This window comes from Blennius ocellaris, assembly GCF_963422515.1.
Source record: "Blennius ocellaris genome assembly, chromosome: 17".
NCBI classification, from domain to species: domain Eukaryota; kingdom Metazoa; phylum Chordata; class Actinopteri; order Blenniiformes; family Blenniidae; genus Blennius; species Blennius ocellaris.
In genome coordinates, this window is record NC_137666.1 from 5,004,286 (window position 1) to 5,027,638 (window position 23,353).

General features: G+C 40.3%; 1 protein-coding gene across 1 annotated transcript in view; it reads left to right on the forward strand.

Annotated features, from left to right (window-relative positions):
• alk (ALK receptor tyrosine kinase) overlaps positions 1-23,353 on the forward strand; it is a gene marked incomplete at both ends in the record, with an annotated part of 437,915 nt that overhangs the window by 345,023 nt on the left and 69,539 nt on the right. Inside the window, 3 exons of the mRNA XM_080512279.1 lie at positions 13,230-13,361; positions 18,615-18,749; positions 20,761-20,864. Of these exons, the coding sequence (XP_080368405.1) occupies positions 13,230-13,361; positions 18,615-18,749; positions 20,761-20,864 (371 nt within the window). The remainder of the gene's footprint in view (positions 1-13,229; positions 13,362-18,614; positions 18,750-20,760; positions 20,865-23,353) is intronic.

Genomic DNA, 23,353 nt, shown 5'->3' on the forward strand with positions numbered 1-23,353 from the left:
AATAATACCCTCACTGAAAGTCACAGCAATCAATAAATAAGTTGTTGAGATAATTCACATAGACTGAGAAATGTAAGTTTTCAGACAAAGAGAAAATGTCAGGGTTTTACTAAAGATGTCAGTGTTTATCCTCTTCGCGACACATGAATCTCAATGCGTTTCATCATTTTCTTTTAATTACATATGTAAGCCTGGAACTAAGCTATGGATCATTTGATGGTCTCATATTGTCACACTTTTAGCACAATTAAAAAAACATCCACAAACCCAAGTCCCACATGCAAACTTGAAGAACCTTATCTGCCATTACTTATTCTTCTTCCCTGGTATTCAATTCCCAGTTGTGACGCAAATTTAAATAAAATGGGGTCAAAGTGCAAGCTGAGCTCCCGCAGGAAATATAAGAAAACCCCACTGTATATATATTGTGTTGCATGTGGAAAGTATAATACATAATGACTACACAGCATAATTACATCTTAGCTTTATATTAAATGTACAAGCTTTGTATCTATTTGTTTTCTTTTTCTATTCACAGTCTAAGTCCTGAGTCTGGCTTTTTTCTTTTTAACCAGCAACATTAATCTGAAACGTCAACCTGTAATTCAGAGCTAAATTTAGCAAAATGGAACGGAGGTGATGAAACCAAATTAGTGAGTAGTGCGTCAGTCACTGCATGAAAATAACAATTTGCAACGTGACAAAGTAGAAAACTTGCACACCAACACGTGCTAACACACCTGCAGGAACTGAATACATCAGCTCAATTGTATCCATATTATGCAGCTTTTCAACACTTTCACATGAGTCTCATTGGTTCACAAATGTTGTATTCAAATTTCATCGCCCCAAATCCAACTTTTCCTTGATTTTCATCAATTTGAATATTGGGTCATATGAGTTGCCTTCAGAATCTGCTGTGTCTGTGTGAGCTGGACTGGCTCCGCCCACACATGCCCATGTTGGGAAAAGGAGGAAGCACTTCCTCTCGTGGTGCCATGTGCCAGACCAGAGCTGCCTGATTGTGGGAGGGTCAAAGGGAGGGCCTACCTCAATTCACAGCCATGTTCCTCACACCAGCTAAAGATGCGGTACCACAGCCTCTGGGTCATTTGCCAGAACTGGTTGATCTACACACCAACATGTCCAAACACCTTCAATTCACTGCAGGTTTAATATTTACAAGTAGATTCCATCTCTCCTCTATACATGCCTCATCCAGAGTTGGAGCCAAAGTATAATCCCACCGCAAGCCGAGCACCACTTGACGTTGAGGTTTTATAAATCTGTTGATTTAGCACTTTAATATCCTTTCCATACATACATGAAACTCTTTGAATCCAGATCCATACACCATGTTTCCAGCTGTGTTTTCCTCACAAATTGCAATAATCCATTTTCATTCAATCTTTGTTTTTGTTTCATTACCTTGAATGTGTGTGTTTGCCTGAGGCGCAGGCTTAAAAAAACTGAACAGTACACACAATTGCGATCACAAGCACAGCTATGGCATCCATGTCTCATAAGTACATGGAGATCAATGTGTTAGAATGAGTCATTCTTTAATTTCTGGCCAAAGCCTTTAGGGGCCTTGAGGCCAATGTTTCTGACGTATTCACTTAAAGGTAATTATACGAAGCCATTTCCTCCGTTTTTGATGCGCGTGTTAAAATTGTGGAAGAGACCCTGAGGTCTCTTTAAAAAACTGATAGTGGCTACACCTTTTGGGACTTTTGGCAAATGCACATAGAGTAAAAAGAAAAAGTCCATCAATTAGCGGAGAGATGGGCAACCAACAAGTTGCCAAGACAAAGCCCTATCTGGCAGCGTTGAGCTTCATCACATTCTGACTCTAATCTCTTGCCTTGGGCCTTTCCTCAAGCAGCTCCCCCCCCCCCAATAAAAACTGGGTTTCTGTTGCAGGCACCTTTCCAAGACAATCTACACAGGCTGTTTCATTTTAAGATATTGAGCAAATGTTAAATGGGCCAGGGCATCAAGTGAAGTGTTCTCAGCTTGTGTATGCCAAATGGAACAGATGTCTAAATCAACCCTAACCTGGCGTGGATGGAGAGACTTTCTGCATGTTACGGACTTAAAGCATCATAGAGGAAAAGTCAGTCATTAAGATGCAGCGACCTTAAATCTCATTTTACTCTGCACAGAATGCCGGCCTGAAGCACTTAATCTGCCCATTGAGCCGCTTTTATCCATTTACTGTCAAACAGCACACTGTACATTGTAATTACAGTGCAGCTACAGCACCGTTTTAATGCATGCAAATATTTAGATGCTCTTAATGAGATCTGTCGGGGGGGGGGGGGGGGGGGGGGGGATTTCATTGAATCCAGCGAGGCGGGATTGGCTGTGGTGGTGGTGGTGTCATTAACAGAAACCAGTATTTCCTACTCCAGGAACCCATTATTCCAGTGTCGCATTTTTTTTCTTCAAACGATTAAACCTTCAGCCTCGAGCAGAGCTGGGCAATGACCCATACATTTGAATCGGTTGTCTACTAGTGGTGCGACCAGGGCCAAGGTTAAAGGGAAACTGAATGGACCAATCAAGAACTGGCTCTTGAAAGAGCTCTTTGGTCCTTTTTCAAAATATATGTATGTATCACTGATTATGGTGTGATGCTAAATATACAGTGCGATTGAGGAAAGGTTTTCTATCTTGGCATAAAACAAATTGCAATGTTATTTTTATCTGTTAACTTTCATCTCCACAGGTTGGGGTTTGAGTCAAAAAAGGCTTCTTTTTTTTTTCGTTCTCCTATGCCCAGTTATGGTATATAAAATAATCAACTGCCGCAAGCATAGCATGGCTTGTTACACAACACATTTAATTGAATTGAATTTGAAATTTAAATATGTCGCTGGGCTATGTCATAATATATTTGACTGTACCATGATATATTCTATATTCATCAGCATTATAGTTACCAAGTAGCTGTCAAATATACTGCACTTGGTATCTTTTGTAGTGTTAAGGGTTGACAGTGTCATGTTCTATATCCTGGCAATTTTCATAGCATTGTAACTTGTATCACCATAGATTTAACCGTATTATGTTATAATTGTCATTGTCGTGTTGGGTACCATCTTAAAGCAATCAAATCAGGTCAATTAGACTTCCTCTGTTCAAGGGATCTGTTCATGCTCCCTTGACGATGCTGATTGGCTCGTAGAATCAACTCATGAAACGACCATTTTATTCTCGAGCGTATTGTGCTGTATTTGACTGTATATATTTACATACATATATATGGCATCATGGTATACTCGAGAATACCATATTTGAGAGTTTTATGTGGCTGAGAGTGATAGAAACTGGTCAGTTTCACTAGTGTTATAACCACACTAAAAGAAAAACCCTGAAATAGCAAATGTACACAGTAGAGTCAAAGCCAGGCTGTGTAATGCTGATTGCTTCACCGCAGTATGTCTGAGAGTCAGCATGCTTTGATGTCAAAGATTCCCCTCATTTTTGTTGGTAACATTGTTTACTTTATAAAAAAAAAATAAAAAAAAGTAGTTGCCATTATAAGAGAAGCTTCAACAGCAAGATTGACCATCATGTGGTGCTTTGTTTTTCTTTAGTAAGTAGATGTGCAGTGAGGCAAATAGTGAATGTCAGTCTTAATGCATACTCTGAAGAAATAGATAGAAATTGCAGATAAATGCAAAACAAGTTTGATGTATCATCTCCACTGGTTTCTGTTTTCCTGTTCTTTTTACACCTTTAAACACGCATCTCAAGCAGAATGAAAGATGTCCTCTTGAGTCAGACTGCCAGCCACCGGAGTCATAAACAAATGCATGTATTAAGTGTTGCACTTTTATTTGAAAATGTTAAAAAAAAATTAAAATAAAAATGTATCAATTGTGCATCATAGTCTCTTTTTGGTGGACCTCTTGGTTGGAAGTAAGGATGATTAGTTAGTTCCTTGATGTTCTAATTTTTTTTTGTGTGTGTTGTTAGTTAGTTAAACAGTCCCCAAATGAGTTGATTGGCTGGTGTCTAAAATAGTTAGTTTGCTGCTTGATAATTGGGATGGTGGATTGATTTGTTGTCCATTGGTTGAGCTGCTTCCGTTGTTAGTTTGCTGGTTGGTCATTTGGTTGGTGGATATTTTGTCAATTTGTTTTGGGGTTTCTATTTATTTGTTGTTGTTGGACAACAAACCAGAAAAAAAAGCCACATAAAATATGCAGAAGGAAGTGGAGGTGTGTCAGGTACATGTTCAGGAAACCCTGAGACTGTGTGATAAGACAAGCAACATCTTGGAACCTGCAGTGCAAGAGAAAAGATGGAAACTCAGCTGGAAACAATCAAGAAGAATAGGAAGTGCATCAGACTGGCATAAAGTTGCTGGTTTGTTGGTTAGTTGTTTGGTTATTCAGTTGTTTAGTGAAACAGTATTTAGTCGGTCAATAGGAAGAATGGTTGAGTTGTTGCTTGTGTTTTTGGTCATTTTAATGAAATACAACTTACTTCATGTTCGTGTGAGTGCTTATGTTGAGCCGCGCCTTTAATGTTTAATGTTAAAATGGGTCCATAGCCCCTCTATAAAGCTATAAACCTCTCTACATAAACTCAACAGTGATAGGAAAAGTACTCTGGAAACCTCAAAAAGCAGAAGCGATGCTCTACCAGGTCCCAGCTAAGATTTAAAGGATTGCCTGTAAGTAAAACAAATTGTCCATTTAGACAATTTCTCACCAATTTATAATTTTACGATGAAAGAAATCATCTTATAGAATGGACATTAAAGGCACTCATTTAGTTCCTTTTTTTTTTTTTTTTTTTAATCTTGACCAGTGCTCTTTCTCTGGGAAGGGATCATGACAGATAGTGATTGTGATTGGGCAGAGCTTGAACCAATCGAGCATGGCTTTCTGCATTTAATTGAATTCACGAGCAAATACTTCTTGTTCTCTCAACTGTCCGATGGGGATTGCTGCTGCATACATCCTCACCGTTGCAGCCGCTGTAAATCTCCTCGAGTATCTCCAGGTTTTGCCTGAAATGAAGAAGCAAGAAAGCAGTGCCATCCTTTCTTGAGGCACCTTGGAAGTTTTTCCTCTCCAAGGTGGAAACCAAGAAAGTACCGTACCTCTGAAATTGGATAATTCAGAGGAATGAAAAGAACAAATACATAAATCTAGAAAATTATTGAACTGTGTGTTTTAAACTCTTTTTTTTTTTTTTTGTCTCTATTACTTTTGGTAGTTCCCGGTTTTTGCTAGCCACACAAAGCACAAGCAGTACTCAAACCAGGCCGTTCTTCCACTTTTTTATTTTTTTGCTATTATTCTTGAGCACTCAAAAGGATTTAAGTACATGATTGACATGCCTGCTCATCTGTCGGAAAACAAAAGCCACATTAATTTCAGTTTAAGTCGACTCCTGTTCGTGATCCCTGCATGTTTTGTTGCTGCCCATCTTCAACAAGGACACATTTATTCAAAACTGCATGCAATCTCCACCGAACCATGGCAAAAGTTTCATTAAAATGTAAGGACACATCATTTTGCATGATGCGATGTTCCACCGAGGGCAACTCATCTATCCCTGGAATCATAAAAAAAACTATGATATGAGAGACACAGTTTTACAAAAACACTCAGATATGAGATGTTACTGTTAAAATGTTTATTATGGGATCCAATTCTTTCACTTGTTCTTTTCACAACAACTGTATCATAAAGGAGAAAATTTGATTTATTTTCTTTAATAATCTCTTGTATCTTTCAATCATTCATTCTGCACAATGTGATGTACAGTAATGTGAACATGCAAATAATAGTTTAGCATCATGGTGCTTCTCCAGCAAACCAAAGTTTAGTGACATGGAACTGGAGGCAACAGCTCTGGATAATGCTAATGCTAAAGCTTACAGGAGGACACGGAGGAGGTGGAGATCAACAACATCCAGTTCCACCGTCAGAGATCCTGCACGACGGGACAGAGAGAAAACAGAGATTAGAGAGAGCACGGACTACAGGAAAGAAAAGCACATTATGTGAGGAGCATATAATGCTGAGATGTGAATGTATGGAAAGGGAACAAGAAGAGAAGCTACTAAGCTTCAGTAGTTCAGTAGAAAATGATCCATGGTGACCTCAGCCAGAACAAACTATCGGCTTGATTACAACATATTAAAACCTGATCTTATATTCTTTAAATGAAACAGAGATTTAGCCTGATAACTCAGTGTCTCTACTTTTAGAAACTATGCAAACAAATTATTTATTTATTTAAGTACTGTAATAAATGACTTTCCCTGGGGAGTAACAATGTAGACAACACTTAAAATCACAACCAATAAGCGGTGTAACTGTTGAGAGTAATGACCGCATCTCATTTTAAAATAAAACCCTTTTTTAGCCGTGAGTTTTTCCAGCAAGTACAATTTTATTTTATTTTTTGATACACTGATACATGGTCCTGAACCTTCTATTTATTTGACCAATTCAGGAGTTTGACATATTTTCACAGCATTTCACATAACACAGATAAAATAGAACTGTGGCCGCCTTGGGTATTTTTAGCCCAGTTTTGAGCTGTTATCTAATTCCAACTTTTTATTTTTTTTATTTTTTTTTATATAACTGCTAGAGTGGTTTTTCTCTTGATCTTGTAGGTAGAGCATCTCTGATTTCCATCCTGTAAACAGATGGCATGAATGGAGGTAAAAAAATCGGGGCAGACTGGCCGGGAATCTGAAGAGATCGAGTCAAAACTTTGCTTCACTGGAAACGCGTCTTTGAAATGCGTTCAACTTATGGTAATGGCTATGAAGAGCGCATTTCACTTAGAAAATTGCTCATTTGTCCAATTAGCTTAATACTCTCCTCTTATGATAATTAGTTGCACACTGCTGTCTTCAGAAAGTAGCTTTAGGTCTGCACAAACTTGGACTTTGTCAAGAAAGGCAAGCAAATGTGCCAATGTGTCTTTTAACTTGGCTCTTTCAGTTTATTGTCGCAGCTCCATTGAACGGAGTCTTCTATAGAATAAAAACCTTGGACACTGTGGAAGCAGAGATTGTTAAAGTCAAGACTCTCCACTTCATGGACGCCACCAGTAACAGTACCAGCTCTTACAACCTATTGAAAGCACTTTCTAATTGACTCTTGCCTTGTAGCTTGTTAATTGTTTACCAATCCCCATTTACCAGTTGTCAGGACACAGTCCTGATAGTCTAAACACTATAGATCGTAGCAGATGGCTCTGGATGGCTTCCCTTCTTCCTGACATTTAGATAAAAGCAGCTTGGCTGAGAACTGAGTAAACAAGAGGATATCAGTCTCTTTGTCTTCTGCTGTTTCTTCAGCCTTGCAGCAGAGAATCAATGTCAAAGTAAACCTCCGACTCTAAAACCCCACAAGACTTACAAAAGACGGCGAAGTAGCTAACGCTCTTTTGGCAATGAACTTTGCTTGGTGGAGGGCGGTAATGGTTATGTGATCCAGAAACATTTCTCAGAAGTATAATGAGACATAAAAAAAACCCAAATAAATAAAATGCAGACATGGAGGAGTCTGAAGCAACAATGGAGTCCATCCTTGGTGAGAACACTGTATGAATGGCTATATAAAACCTCTTGGCACGGCGTCTATTTGCATGTGATTTTTGAATGGGCTTGCTTTGTCTCGGTGATCAATGTCTTCTCTGGTAGCGTTTTATCATGCACAGCTGAACCGGGATTTATCTTAACGTATACAATGATATATCACGCTCCATTACTCAACTTAGAAATTAGTGATCAACGTGTCGGAGAGGTTCAATGCTTGACCACTGCATGTTTGGATGAATTGAGTCAATTTCATCCACATTAGGGGGAACGTCACTGCAAATTACTGTAAAGATTATGTATTGACCACAGGGATCATCAACTGCATATTTCAAAAAGTCCCATCTTTCTCCATCTGTATAATGCTGTATGAGGGACGTAGTTTCATTAGACTTTAAGGATTAATGTGAAGGACATGAAAGTTACGCTGTTTACAACGTTTTCTTAGTTTTACAATAGGTTTTCTTTAAATCTTCAACATTCTGTGACGTATGTGACAATTAGGTTCGAGTAAGGGTAATTTCAGGAAGATGCTTTGTAAATGAACATCCAGACAGCAGAAGAAAGCCGGCATCCATGTAATGGTGGCCGATTATTGTTTACAGTCTTACATCTTTCTTGCTGCTGTCAGAAGGACCAAGACACTTCAGGATTAATGAGGCGCTTCGCTTCGACTAAACAAGAACTTTAGTGAAAGAGTAAAAGCTGCTCCTAAAGCAGCTTCAGATAATACAAATTCTAACAGTCACTGAGCAAAACACAGAGACAAAAATGACGATGGTGGTAAATCTAAAGCCCAGTTTACACGACAATGGCTTTAAGTGAAAACATAAAACTTTAGTTGTGTTTTAGGTGTCTATTTGCACGACAGTGGCACTCAGAGCCAATGAAAATGCAACTTTTTGAAAACAGCTCCAAATCCATCTCCATGCAAACAGGGAGAGACACTGCTACTCCGACTGGCACCATGGCCATAGTAAGAAGTTCTTCTTCACACGCACAGAAACAATAACAATAATGAGTCGATAATAACAACAATGGCAGACTCCAGCGTGGCATGACTCCCAGCAGATATTATCCTGGGACTTGGTAGTTTTATAGCTGAGAGTCACCCAGAAAAGCAATCCAACTTTGTAGTCTTTGTTGTCATCCAAACTTTGTTGAACTGGGCATTCTTAATGTTTAGAGCATGTTGTTCTCTGTGTGTACGTGTGGTTTCATTACAAAAACAAACCACAGCCCCCACTAGTGGCCCGACATGAAAACCACAGTATTTTCAGCATTTTTCTGCCGTGTCCGTGTGAACAGACATCATTTACAAAATGTTGCTGTGTCACTGTGTAACAATTATCAATCTCACCCAAAATGCTCTAATGGTGCCAACATTTTCTAAATCCTATTACTTACAAACATGACACACGCAAAATGTGTAGCATTACAGTTACGTCTCACTGTATGACTTGTAAGTATGAAAAATGCACACTGCCTTTTGTACGGTGGCTTAGTACGGATGAAACTAGTACAAGAATTGGACAGTTGAATAAGTGATATCGAGCATCTAATTGTTCACTATTCAGCTCTGGCCAACAAATATCATGATTCTTGCGTTTTTGGGCATTCGCCGTGTCATTTATCAGCGGCCGCCGTGCCCTCTACCGCTCACCTCTCCAGCTCTCCAACACTCATACATCATTCCCCTCACAAAGCCAAAGCAACCCCGTGAGCAGGGGGATAACAAAGCTCGCTCACTCCCACAGGCAATCCATCCCCCGCTGACCCACTTGTTTTCACAATCTGACAGGTGTGATTTAAGAACTGCGGTAGGCCAGGAGTGCAGCGGCCATGTCTGGCTGCACTTACCTGCTCCGGGAGCCCCAAGTTAGTGACATCGCCACTCGGCTACTTTTTACTCCCCTTGTCATCAAAGTAAGATAAATCGATGAATTTACATACATCGCCCAAAGGTTTCAGTGTACTCCAGATAACTTTTTTTTTTTTTTCTCTCTCTTGATAAATCACTTGGCTCGCGGTGTCAACATTATACAGAAAGGAAGCCACTAAGCACAACCGATGCATAATACATGCGCCGAGCATGACTGAGTACACATCGCAAAACCAAATCCATATGCGCACATAATATATATTTGTAAAACAAACATGCTTTTGTCTGGCTTCATTTGAATAAAATAGTATAGTTGGATCTCTTATAAATGTCACATGGCACGCTCACGGCTTACACGTAATGATTACAGGCCTGAGCTGCGGAGAAGAACACTGAGACAATTAATAAGCGCTGACACATCAAAATGTTTATCATCCGAGTCATTTGATGGTAGTTTTGAAAGGAGTTAGAGTTTGATCACTCACAGACATCTTAATGTGGACGATATAAAGGTCTTGCCATGATGGAGGCCTGTGACAAATGGGTTTGGTCCATTTAAATATACCACCTTCTCACTAAATCCATGAACTGTCTCAGATCCTGACAGGGGCTTTAGGGTCCCCCCCCCCACCCTCTCCCAAAAAAAGATCAGAAATGTGCCACAAAACAGTGTCATTTTAGGTTTCTGTTATGCTGTGACTCGTCTTTTTTGTGTGCTTTTCTATTTAGTTGGCTTTGCAGCGTCTTTTGCGGGGTCATCGCTGAAACTCCTGCACTTCATTTGCCTAATTGAACCTTTTATACCTTATATTTTATGGGCTAATTATTTAATCAGATTTAATTAATATGGCCTTTGCTGCAGTTAAAACTAACAAATCTTATTTAAAAAAATTAATTACATCTATCGCATGCTGATAAGAACTAAAGAGATTTTTGTTGTATTAAATGCTTAATTTAGGAAAGCCTCATTGCTATTCTACACAAATTATTGAAATAGTTTCTAATGAAACTTAAATATTAACATGCTTCGGTGAATGTAATAACTATGGATGGATGGATGGATGGATGGAGTTTAATCAGCAGGCATGTGTGTGTTTTCACTTGCAAAGTATACAGTATAATTGGTAGATTCATTAGTTTGATTTAATTTTGCATATTACAAGCTGATAAATGTCCTTTTAGCATTTGTTTTAGTTTAGTTTATTTGTTTTTTTAATTGAGATTTTTTATTGTTTTTCAAAGATATGACAAATTGTAACCCTGTGAAGATTATCCCAGTAAACAGAGTGTTAAAAACTACTGAGTGTCTTTAGCTTTTTAATGAAAGGAAACCTCCCAATACTAAAGTGTTGTAGCATAAGTGGTCTGGGTAGTGAAATTGATAGCACCAGCAGCAAATAGAAAATACGGTAGAAATATTCGCCCATTTGTTCGGTTTCTTCCGACACGCTAGTGTTATGAATGTGTTGACTTTTGCTGCACTTTTATCTTGTCGTGCCACATTTTGTTCGGCTGTCAGCCTATTGTTAGCTTGAGTTTGACAAAAGTGTGTTATGCAGCTGTATCGTCCAACACTCTCTCTCTCTCTCTCTCTCTCTATCTTTCTCTCTCTCTCTCTCTCTCTCTCTCTCTCTCTCTCTCTCTCTCTCTCTCTCTCTCTCTCTCTCTCTCTCTCTCTCTCTCTCTCTCTCTCTCTCCCCCACACACACGCTCACACAAACTGCAACAAACGCAAAGTAAATTAATTACAAACTTCAGGTTGAAATTTAGCTGGGCATTACCGACTATCTTAGTCAGCTCAGCTTACAGCATTTGTTCCAAAGCTGTCTCTCCTGTCATGGAATCCTTATCACACTTTTGACTCCTGCCTTCGTCTGAACGTAGAGAACAAATCTGCATATTGCAGATCAAGGGCAAACTACTGTAAGCGCAGCCAGTCACTCACGATAACGATCTCTCCTTGTCTTTTCTCAATTCTCCTCTCATGAGAATGGGTGAGAAAACAAGATTCCCATCTGTGGGCAGTTTTTTTTTTTTTTTCCCCTCCCATCCTTGCAGTTTGGTTCCCGTTTTCTGAGATCAGATTCAGATGATTAAGGTGAAGGTGAGCAGTCAGTTTTGCACAACCCAGAGATATCACTACTCTGATTTACATACGTAGATATGCAAATGTACCAATTGAGTGAGCTGAGGCCGACGATATGAATAGGTATAGATTGGTGTGTGTGTGTGTGTGTGTGTGTGTGTCCGTGTGCACTCACTGTATCTAGGTCATTGTTTTTTGCCGCTTGTGCTTCCTTCTCTGATGGATATGTACTATATTCAAAGCCAGATGCTTATGAACCCGAAGCCAAGTTATTTATGCCGGCGACGGCACACTGCGGATGTCATACTAGGTTTACAGTCAGGGGTTATATGAACTGATGTACTCCTCGGTGAGAATTGTATATTTCCCCACTGTTTAAGTCATGAATTTGCCTGAGCAGCTTATTTGTGTCTTACATGTGAATTTAGCACCGATATCCAACAACCAAGCTGGATTTATTCTGTTCCTAAGACTGTTACATGGTGGTTGTTCTAACCAGTGTTGTGCAAATTGTGGATATTAAATATCAGGATTTCTTCTTCTACGTCTATCTTTCTTTTGGAGTGACCAGTGGATTTTCTGCTTCTATTTCACTCTATCTCCTGCCTCCGACATGTTACTCCAAACAATCTCAGGGGTCTTCCTCAGCTCTGTCTCCAACATATCCACTATCTCGTCTCAGCATGTCACCACGAGCTGGCCTCTATAGTTTTATCTCTCGCCCGCTAAACCTTTGCTATCCCTCTGATGTGTTCATTTTTAATCCTGTCCATTCAGGCCACTCTCAATGTAATCCTCTTCTTCATCTCTGCCATATCCAACGCAGCCTCGTGCCTCATCGAGTGCAACCGTCTCCGAACCATGCATCACAGCAGGCCTCACTAATGTCCTGTAAAACCTTCTCTTTCACACCTGCCACTATCCCTCTGTCACACATTAGCTTTGACACTCATCTCCGTCATCTCCATCCTGCTTTCTCCTGCTCTGGATGTTTGGCCAACAGTATTTTATCTCATCCACCTTCACACCCTCTCCTCCATTCCACCTGCCGCCGTCTCATTCACACTCTATGGACCTTCAGTCCTCTTCTAAATGTTCTGTTTCACCCGCTTTCTTTTACTTTCCGAAAAGTCACGAAGAAATAATTAACTTCTTGGGGAAATTACCGTATCGACGATGTTTTAATTGTCTCAAAGGCGTCTGTGTTAATGTATTTTCTTAGTGTATGTGCTGTGTGACTCAGTCTTGTGAAGGCCAATGGAGGTGCATCAGATGATCAAAAATTTTGAGTTAAGTGTTTCTTGGAGTAGTCGAAGTGAAATAAATGCCCTCGATGGCAAAGGCAAAAAGCAGCACAGAGGTGCAGCGCCTCCAGTAAACATGGGTTTAATAAAATAGTAACAATTAGAAACAACAATAGCTTTAGCTTATGCTGAAGCCAAAGTAAGCGCGAGTCACAGCAGACACTCAATCCCAACCCCCCTGTCCACCATAACAAATTTCTCTGGTTTAAAGTTCACAAATACACAAGGATTTGTGACTTTGGCGTTTATTTCATATTAGCAATCATTTTCGAGGGCATAACTGACAAAGTTGCTTTTATTGTGGCAAAAATGAATGAGGAGTACATGAAAAAACGGTGTCACATGTTTGATTCCTTGTCTTGTTTCCGTCTTCAGCGACGCCGCTGGGCTCTAACATCACTCTCGAGGGACAGTATCTCTGCTACCAGGGACCTGGGATCCCACTGGACAAGCTGTGTGACTTCACTCCAGACTGTCCTCATCATGACGACGAAGGAGAGCGATGTCGTTAGTACAAGCACACACACACACACACACACACACACACACACACACACACACACACACACAGTAATGTGTGACACCAACAAACACATTTTATCATTCATCTCTGGATCGTGTTTACAGTGTCGTAGTAAACGCCAAGGAAGGCGTGTCGGAAACGAGAAATCTAACTGTTGACTAGTAAATGTGCAGCACAGCACTCAACATAAATGTCTTCACATGTGAGATTTAATACTAGTTTTAGGAGCGGTTTTAAAAAGAAAATGTTTGCTCCTTCTGGTGTACACAGATGTGGAACTATTGCTCTGCTTGTGGAAGTGTGTACTCTGTGTTAAGCAGAATTAAATCTGTTTAAAAAAAATTATGACACATGGATGATCACACAATTTGACAAAAGTAGTTCCCAGAGTCTCATCGAAAACTTATCCGAAAGATCCCGAACTGAAAATAAAGGTAGACACAGTAACGTGTAGCAGTACCGCTGATGGTGTTGCAGAAGTTTCTCTGCAGCAGATCATGGGATCCTTCACAAGAAACAGCAGGTAATCGGTGGATAGATCCGTATAATCTGTTATACCACCCAGTCAAAAGAGATCACTGCAGAGGCAGGTGTACATATGAATCTAAATCCCTGTATGTCTTGTGTTTTTCATCTTTTCAAGTCAAATTGAAAATGATTGTCAGTCTAAAGACCAAAATAAAATTTAAGCTTCTTGTGATAAATTTGCCACTGTGTCAGTTTTTTATATTGTGAAGTATCAAAATTCAAGTTGCAACGTATTCCTGATTTTAAAACAACTGCCAGAATGATGTTATATTTACAATGATGGCAGCTTTGTTTGCATTTAAAGCAAAATATGAGAACTTAAAGTATTCCGAATGAGGGAAGAATAAAGTTGTGAACGGATGTATGTTTTGGGAGGAGAGAGCAGGAAGCTGAAGCTTCATCCTTCAGTTCAGCTCCGGATGAAAACGGCGTATTTGAGAGTTAGGCCAGCCGTAGTGAGCCGCCGCTTAATAAAGCTGTTTCATGCTGTCCGACGGCGCAAAGACTGAGTGAGATGCGTGAGATTTCTCGGCATTAAAAAAAAAAAAAAAAAAAAGCAGTGAGAAAGGAAGAAGAAACTTGGCGTAGCTTTGCCTGGCGAGCATTTCTCACCCTTGACATATTCCATGCTTGTTATTTCTATCTCTTTGCACATTTGTTTTCAGCTTCTTCTCCTTTTTTTTTCGAGGCCTGGAAGGAACGCTATCCAAGTATGCTGACATCTTATTCTTAAGTGAAGTCCCACAGGCTTCCCTGTTTGTGTGTCTGTGTGTGAATGCCGGTGGATCTTTTTCCTTTTTTAGTCTGACCTGCATACATACATTTTCACACAGACTCATGCATGCACGGTTCAGAGCTTTTAGCTGCTTTCACCCGTATTAAACTGAGCTGAATTAATTTGCTGCGGCCCACCGTGCAGGTCAGCCTCCCATGAGGTGCTTATTAAAATGATGGCCGCTGCCGAGCGCATATAGGTTTTCCTAACAATGAGAAGCTGAAAGATAAGAGGGTAACGATAGGGTGAAAATCCCTTCCTGGTGTGCACTCCCTTTTTTTTTTTTTTTCCCCTGCTCCGCAGAGGACTTATCAATGCTAATTAGCCCAAGAGGCCAAACCCAAGGGTGTAATCTCCATTTAAATGTAATAAGTGTGTAAATGTTTTGATTTTAAAAGCTAAGAATCAGGACATTTGAGCACAAGTCACAATCAGTGAGACAAAAATCACAGCTTGTAGAAGTCATTAACTGGCAAAGAGAATCACTAAATGACATGTTCTGGCGGCAATAATCACACTGTGTTGGTGGCAAACAGAGCATGGAAGCTCCAGTTTAGCATTTAAAATAAACCCATGGATCTTGCACAGAAAGACATAATGTGCTGAGAGATTTGGGGCATTGTCACACACCATTCTCCCTCGATTTTTGTATCTTCATGTTGCTCACAAAGGCATGAAGGCCAGCTGTCATTACCTCCGAACCAAGGTTCTCCTTCGCTCCCTCGGTTGATCTTTTCCATTATTATTTTGTTTTGTTTTGTTTTTATTAAATGCGATAACCAATAATCCTTCCTGATTAAGGACAAGGATCCATGAGTTCATTCATCACTCCGCCCCATCTCGGGCTCCTCACTCGTTCCATTTTCATCCCCACCGTCGTCACAAATTACCCCCCTCTACCCCAAATCACACAGTGTTCCCTCTCTGATACCCTATTCTCTATGATCTATCCATGACTTATCTCCGTCTGATTTGATCTATTTAAATCCTTCATAAGCCCTGCCAAGGCTCATTAACGGCGAGAAGGCGGAAAGAGGCAGGAGGAACAAACTTAGCTTGTGTCAATCACAAAGACTCCTGACATATAAGGGAAACGGAGTCCCTGTGGATATTCCTCAGCATCCCGGCCTACATCATTATTCACAAACACATCCTCGGCTCTTTGAGAGTTGCAGCCTTCCTTTAGTTGATTTTAGTCGGTTTTAAATTCTGCTGAGGCCCCACTGCTTTCCAACACTGCATCGCTGAGGGGACGTTGAAATCCTCTTTTGCATCAAAAGTTGAAATTTTAAGTGGCAATACAAGGTTTTATTTTCTCCCCCTGTCGATAGCAGGGCCACTCGCTTCTCCATGGGATCATTAAAAGTAGTCTGCCACATTTATTTATGACAGTTAAGTTTTTAATCAAATCTTCAAAATGAAGGAGATTTATTTTACTACTCACTGAAAAAAGAAATTGTTACTAGTGTCTTTTGCCATCTCACTATGACACATTAACTGCTGTTACAGAATGTACCCACTGCTGGTGGACTTTTACAGTAAAAGTAGATGTCATAATGCAACTTTGAGACCTAAAACGTGAACAGCAGATGCGCGTGTCAGAGAGATCATTGATGGAGCACATTAAGTTCACTGTCAGGAAAAGAGCTGGAGCGTCAAAGCACAAGAGTGATTTTTGGAAAATGTGCTGGAGGCTGCAGACATCATATGAACAGAGAAGCGTCAGAAGCGTGTTTGTCTAAAAAGAACAAAAGTACCAGTATGGACATTAGTTTGCATTTCTGTTTTTCATATTTTCTGCTCTGTGTCTCTGAGAAACGAACAAAGTGGTCTGAAGGTCAATCAAGGCAAAACTCTCTGGGGTGTAGCACTAAACCTCTCCCTCCCTCCTGGCATGTGTTGTCCAATATGGGCCCGTTGGTGAATTATTACTATCGTTTAAACAGGTTGGCGGTGGGTAGTAGACCAGTAAAAACCAAACTGCCAACTCCAAGTACTGGTAACAAAATAATATGTTTCAATGCTGCATCCTGTAAACTGAAAGTCGTGTTGACGTCCAGTTGAAATTGACAGTATTAACCGAATGACATTCATAGAGATTATATCGTCACAGACCTCTCCATTCACACTGGAAACATGACTTTGACTCTCTTTGAGTAAACAACATCTAAGCAGAGCAGCACCACATTTATGAAACCAAGAGAGTGACTCATATCACAAGACATGGAAGAAGATGAAATTTACTTATTAACTCGGAAAGTCCTGAGATGCTCTCCGTTGATATGAAAACATCACAGGAAGCAACCCTTTAAATTTTTTTCCTTGCGTTATGAAATTGTGTTCTCTGATGCTAGCTCTTTGGCTCTTTTGCACAAACAACAAACTCAATCATTGTGGCAGGGGAGGGAGGGGAGGGGGGGGGGGGGGTTCTCTCTGTTTGAGACTACCTGCTGTATGATCTCCCCGAAGGCCAGATTCTGATGCCATTATCTGGAGGATGCCATTTCCAAAAAGCTCATAGTTATCACCGCAGTCATAGCTCCTCATATGTAATCGGCTCTCACAGACAATAGCTCATGATAAAAGGGAACATAAAGGAAAGATAAGGTGGCTTTTTAGAGTCTGAATGAAATGGAAAGACACCACATCAAACTCCAACAGGAAGCATAAGAAACTTTGAGTGCATGTGCATATGTGAGTGAAATACAAATTACATCAATCTTTTATATGGTTTCAAGTCATCTTTGACTTGTTAGAAGAAAATGTTAACACATTGTTAAAGAATAATTCAAGGCAAGACATAATTTTTCCCCTGTGCAGTGAAATTAACAGTAAAATAGTTTATTAAAGACCATGTAAAAGAAAACTAGATGGTTAAAAATGATATACAATACTTTTACAAAAAGAAATATAAAACAACATATTTGAGGTGTAAAATTGACCAAAATGACACTATTTCAAAAACAAAAACACTCTAAATAGGTTAAAATGTTGTTTTTTGGTTTTTTTTTTCATAAAAACACTTCACACATTCACAATAGTGTGGAGTGTTAGTGGCTTGCATATGTTTGTTTTTTTGTTTTTTGTTTGGGTTTTTTTTTTCTCTTTTTTTTTTTTTTTTCCAAAATAGTGATCTGTTCTGTATTACCTTACAGTCATTAGTCCCAAAAATCTGGAAGTTACCTTAATATGGCAACTTATAATTGATCTGTGCTATTTAATGAACTCGTGTTTGATATTTTGAGCACAAATATGCCGACTTCCCTAAAGTCGGAGGGGGGGGGGGGCTTAAACACGCTTCGCTTGTTTCTGCTCCACAATCCAATAAAACACTTCCACGGTATTGTGGCTGTCCAGGCTGACTCTCAGTCACACGGTGGTTTAAACGCTTCCTGCTACTCACTAAAGTTTCAAGTTGATTGCTACCAGAGATAGACATCATGTCACCACTTTGGCTCCCTCATTTCCCCTCGGACCCTCTACCTCCTTGTTCTTCTATCACGTCTTCCGATCTGCCCCTCTGGACACACCGGGACTTCTTCCATTTTCTGCTTCTCCAGTCAGCCCACGAGGCCGCGCTCCCACCACACCTCCGTCCTAATTTCCCACCCGGTGTCTTGTGAGCCATTAGTCTCCCCCCCCCCCCCAACACTCTCCTCGCCTCTCAGCCCTTCTTCGCCTCCGCTGTCGCTCAACTCCTTGATCGCTCGTCCCTCGACCGTCCTTCTCTCTCTCTCCCTCTTGCCTCCCTTGGAAAATCTGACTCCAGCTTTAATGCCATTTTCCCCCTCCTTTTTTTTTTTTTCCCGCCCACCCACCCACCTACCCCTGCCGGGCCTGTCCGCTCATTATATGCCTACTTATATCATCTCTTGCTCCCCTCCCTGATATACCTCTTTTCTCTCTCTCTATCTCTCTCTCTCTCTCTCTGCAGGACGCTTCCTCAATGGCAGCTACTGCTCTTTTGAAGACGGTGACTGCAGCTGGCAGCCGGTGTCGGGCCGCGGCCTCTCATGGAGGAGGTTCCAGTCGCTGCCCAAGGCGACCCGGCAGAGTTGCCGGGCTTCAGGTAACCCTTTGACACAGTCCTTTCTGTACGGTGCAAGTTAATAAGAAGGTCTTTAAAGGGAGAGATTTAATGGTATAAAAAGACTGAGGGAGTTACAACATTAAATTATTCACACGTTTAATGATTTTGTCACACTTTTTTTTATATATTACATACCCGATATATATTTAGAAAGGTCATAAAGTAATGGAAGAAGACTGCAGCTCCTACTTGAACTGGTGGGCATAATGAGCTCTGCTGCTCATCCCACAAATGCATGTTCCTTACCAGTTAAAGAGGGATATTCGGGATATAGAATTATTAGACGAGAGCTTCGTTAGATGAAAGAGAGCCATACTCCAGTCCTTTATCACATCATTGGATTCAAAGCAGTTTCACTGAGACAATAATTTTACAATTAATACTTAATTACAATAGCAAATTATAGTTCTCTTATAATTCAATACAAACTACCAAATTTAGCCTTGATTGCTTAAAAGTAATTAGTACTTTTAAACTTGTCTCTTCTGCATCTCGTTCCTTCGTTTAACTTTTAATGCAACTGCCTTGAGAATTATGACACAAAAAGGTAAAGTGAAGAGAAAAAAATTGCTTTTTTTTCTTCCACCTAACAACTGCCTCTTTAAAATGAGTAATGGCTATGATAATAGGAATATCAAACATTACATAAAACTGCTGAGAATCTTTCTGTTCTCTTCTCTAGCTGAATTAATTGCATTCTCATTTCACCCCCAAAGAGAGCAAATATGTATATTTTTACTCACAGATTAGATTATTTCCTAGAGATAATTTTGAAACGAAGACACACATTGTGATCTAGACGCTGGTATGTTCCCGAGGGGTTGTAAAAGATCGGTGCACGGGGGGGGGGGGAAAGTGACGGTATATGTCACGGACCCTGACTTGGATTCCGTGACGCTCCAGACATTGATGTGTTGTTCTCGCTCAGCTCGGAGATGTTCTACTCGCACAACGCCGGCGGAGGAAAGCGCTCCAGTTGCAGTTCATCGTCAGTGCAGTGACTCAAGTGTGTCTCTAGAGGAGGTTTTAAAGTTTCACTTTTGCTGAGGCCTGTTTTTGATCTCAACTATTTACAGAAATCTCAGAGGTAGCGTGGGGGGACTTTAAATGAGGCATTTTAACTTTTATAGTAAGTGATTCAAAACCATTTTTTTTTGTTTGTTTTTTTGTTTTGTTTTTTGCAACAGTCTCTTGCAATGACCTGAAATTAAGGACAATCACTGATCAAAATCGTACTTTTTTAATATTTTAATTCGATTGGACACACTTAACTTGAATCTACTATTCTAATATGTTTGTCTTTTTATTCAGTGATTCAATTTAAAATGTGTCCTTGTATGTCAGATTGATTTTTCTTAGTAAATTAATAGAAATAAATTAATAGAAATAAATTGATGTTTCAACTTGTATTCCCCTTGTATTCCTCTTTCTGCTTCAAATAAATCCCCCATCATCCATATTGTAAAGGTTTGTAATTTGACACCAGCCTCATTGCCTTGACCGAGTGTATCGAATGATCATACACGGAAAAAAAGCTCAGATTATCCAAACAAAAATCTCTGAAGCCAAATACTATTCCACAAATAAAAACATGTTTAAAACTAAAGAACTGTTTGACTTTTCTTTTTTAGACTTGATATGTGATAATCGTTTCCTCACACTAGAATGCATGATAAACAACTACCAGCTCAAAAGGTGAGACAGTTCCTCTCAAGCTGAACTGATTTAATTTGTAACTTTGTTGATTTTTCCACTAGTTTGCTTGTGGTGAAAATAGAAAAGGTACGGCGACGTTGCTCTGCTTCTGGTTATAATCTGCAGTAAGAATGGGAAAGTGATTGCTTCAAATGGATCAAATGGATGTGTTCCAAAAAAATAAATAAAAATCCTGTCACGGTTTGAAGTCATATAACTAAAACTCAAACTTCTGTGTGAATGTGTGATTGATAATCTGCTCTGACATTTCTTTCTCTCTCTGTGTTAATTAAAGGTGCTACATTCACTGTGGAAGGAGGCCAGTCTAAAGGTCAGCGAGGCTTAGCTTTACTAAGGAGCCCACTCTTCCCTCCTCCTCTGAGAAACTCCCCGTGCACGGTAAAACGCCTCACAACACTTCTCCTACTTTGTCTCCAGCAATGTTTCACGTAAAAGTAAATTTTTCATCATTGTCCATGCATTTTGTTATTAGAAATGGGAAATTAAAGTTTTAATAAGTCATACCTCTGAATAATTTGCAATAGAAATTGATTTTATCGAGGTTTAACTTTGATTACTTTGAGGCCACGTTAAGTTAAAATGTATATTTTTTTGCATTTTTGTTTCAGAAAAGGTTTGCATTTACATGGCGGCATTTTCAAATCGATGTCCATTTTACATGGAAATGACAGTAACGCTGAAAACAATGGAGTTACCATGCCAGGCCACGAGTTGGCACCGTTTTTGTAATGAGACCACACATGCGTGCAACGAAAACACGACACGATAAACATCAACAAGGGCAAGTACACGGACATTCATATGGACAGACAGTGAACTTGCATTGCTATTCCGGTTGACTCCCAACTATAAAACTACCAAGTCCCAGGAGAATATGGACGGGGGAGTCACGACACTCTTGAGGAAAACATTGTTGTGATTGTCCATCTACTCACACATGTGCAGCAGAAGTTTTTGCTACGTTCATAAAACATCACGTTATGTTGTTTGTTGAACATGACAATGGTTGAACATTTAGCTTTGGCGATATCTAAAACTGTCTTGACCGTTCAACTAATCTGTTTGCTGGAGGAGGCGGCTTTTCTTCTTTTAAAACTCTTTAGTTTCTCTGACAGCAATATGAAAAGAATGTAATGTAAGTAACATCACAAACAACCCAGAGCTATGGTGCATTAGCATTTATCTCAAATGTTTTATTGCTGCTTCGAGTTATCACTTGTTCATAAATCTTTTGGGGGGTGGTGGATTTTGGAGCATTTTCTTCCTTCATGTAATTCATATATAATTTCAACTGAACTCATTTTCACTTATTTGCACAACTTCAGCTTCTTAAAGGTATACAGGAGGATTTTCCCGAATTTTAGGAAAGAACCGCCCTCTCCACCTTTTGAAAAAAATGTGCATGCGCAACGCTGTACCTGCTCCCGAGACGGAACGCCTACTAAAACGCGTGCGAGAGACATGCACGAGCCCAGTTCTCCTCGTGCACGCTCTGTTTACAAGTCACAAGTCGGCATCGCTCACATAAGCTCACTTTACAAGAAGATTTGCACCAGAGGGGGTGAAACTGTGTAAAAATGTCCGAGAATAATGCGTCGGGTCGGCCACCGGCATGATGAGGACCGTGTGGAGTGAGCTGCGTGCAGGGACAAGCACGTACGACGGGCTTACGTCATATATCACCAGAATGATTGACAATTGGGAGGACCAGTTATTTTGATGATCCACCCGGAAGAAGAAAATCCTCTACTATACCTTTAAAAAAAAAAAAAAACAATCACTTTAATCAATTTATATATTATCTTGCTAAAGTGCTGGAAAAGAAAAAACTACTTCATACTGAAGTTTATTGAGTGTAAATATCAATTATTAAGTGTCACACAAACACATTTAGCAACATTTCTATAGCAACACAAATTACTTACGTGTGTAATAATAATTTGAAGAAGAAGGGAAAAAAAGGAATTTGCACAGATGCGCATTCAGCTCACAATTTTTGATGCATCAAGTAAAAACTACCATTTGTTGTCTCTTTGAGAAAACAGTTCAGGAATCCAACTCCAATATTCCAAGGCAGCTGGTTAGCGCCGCGCCGCCTGAACGTCCTGGGAGAACCGGCGCAGACAGTGAGGCTGAACCTGTCAATCACAGGTCGAGTCTTCTGACCTAGATGAGAAAATCCTACAAATCCTGCATTATTAAGCTCCCGGTGCCGTCTGAGAAGGTCTCAAGACAAACAGGCTGCACCGTGCGTGGCGTCTCCAGCGACGCTGCTGCATCATGCCGCCGTGAACTCCGACCTGCTGCTTGTTTGCGGTTGCTCATTTGAAGTCAGGGTGAGGAATAATTGGAGGTTGCACAGGGGAGGAAGGCGGAGACTGATGCGCAGGTCAAATGGTCAGACGACGAGATGAGAGGGTGAAATAAAGTTAGCCCTTCTTTCCGATGGAAATATGCAAAGGACGTGAAGGCACAGGCGGAAGAGAGCAAGCGTGAGGCGGATGCTTCAATCTCAGCCGTACGTTTGAGGTGTCTGTTGTCAGCGAGGCGCCGGAGTACACCGCCGCGGACCTCGCAGCTTCTTGGCACGCCGCCAAAGATTAGCAACGATTCCAGATTAGCGCGCTAAATCCTTCTTTCGACGCTGAACTGGTGCGGCTCAACCCCGCCTGTCTGCTTCTTGGACAACTATGTTGAGGATATTAGTTTGGGGTATTAGCGACACAACACACTCACTTTCATGTCATGCCCGGTGTGCGCTGTGCAGCGCCTCTAATCTTGATCTGTAAAATGGTCGCCATGTGGCCGTGCCGCCACCGATAAGAACCCGCAGTCAGCGACACACAATACAGTGTTGAGGTTCTTTT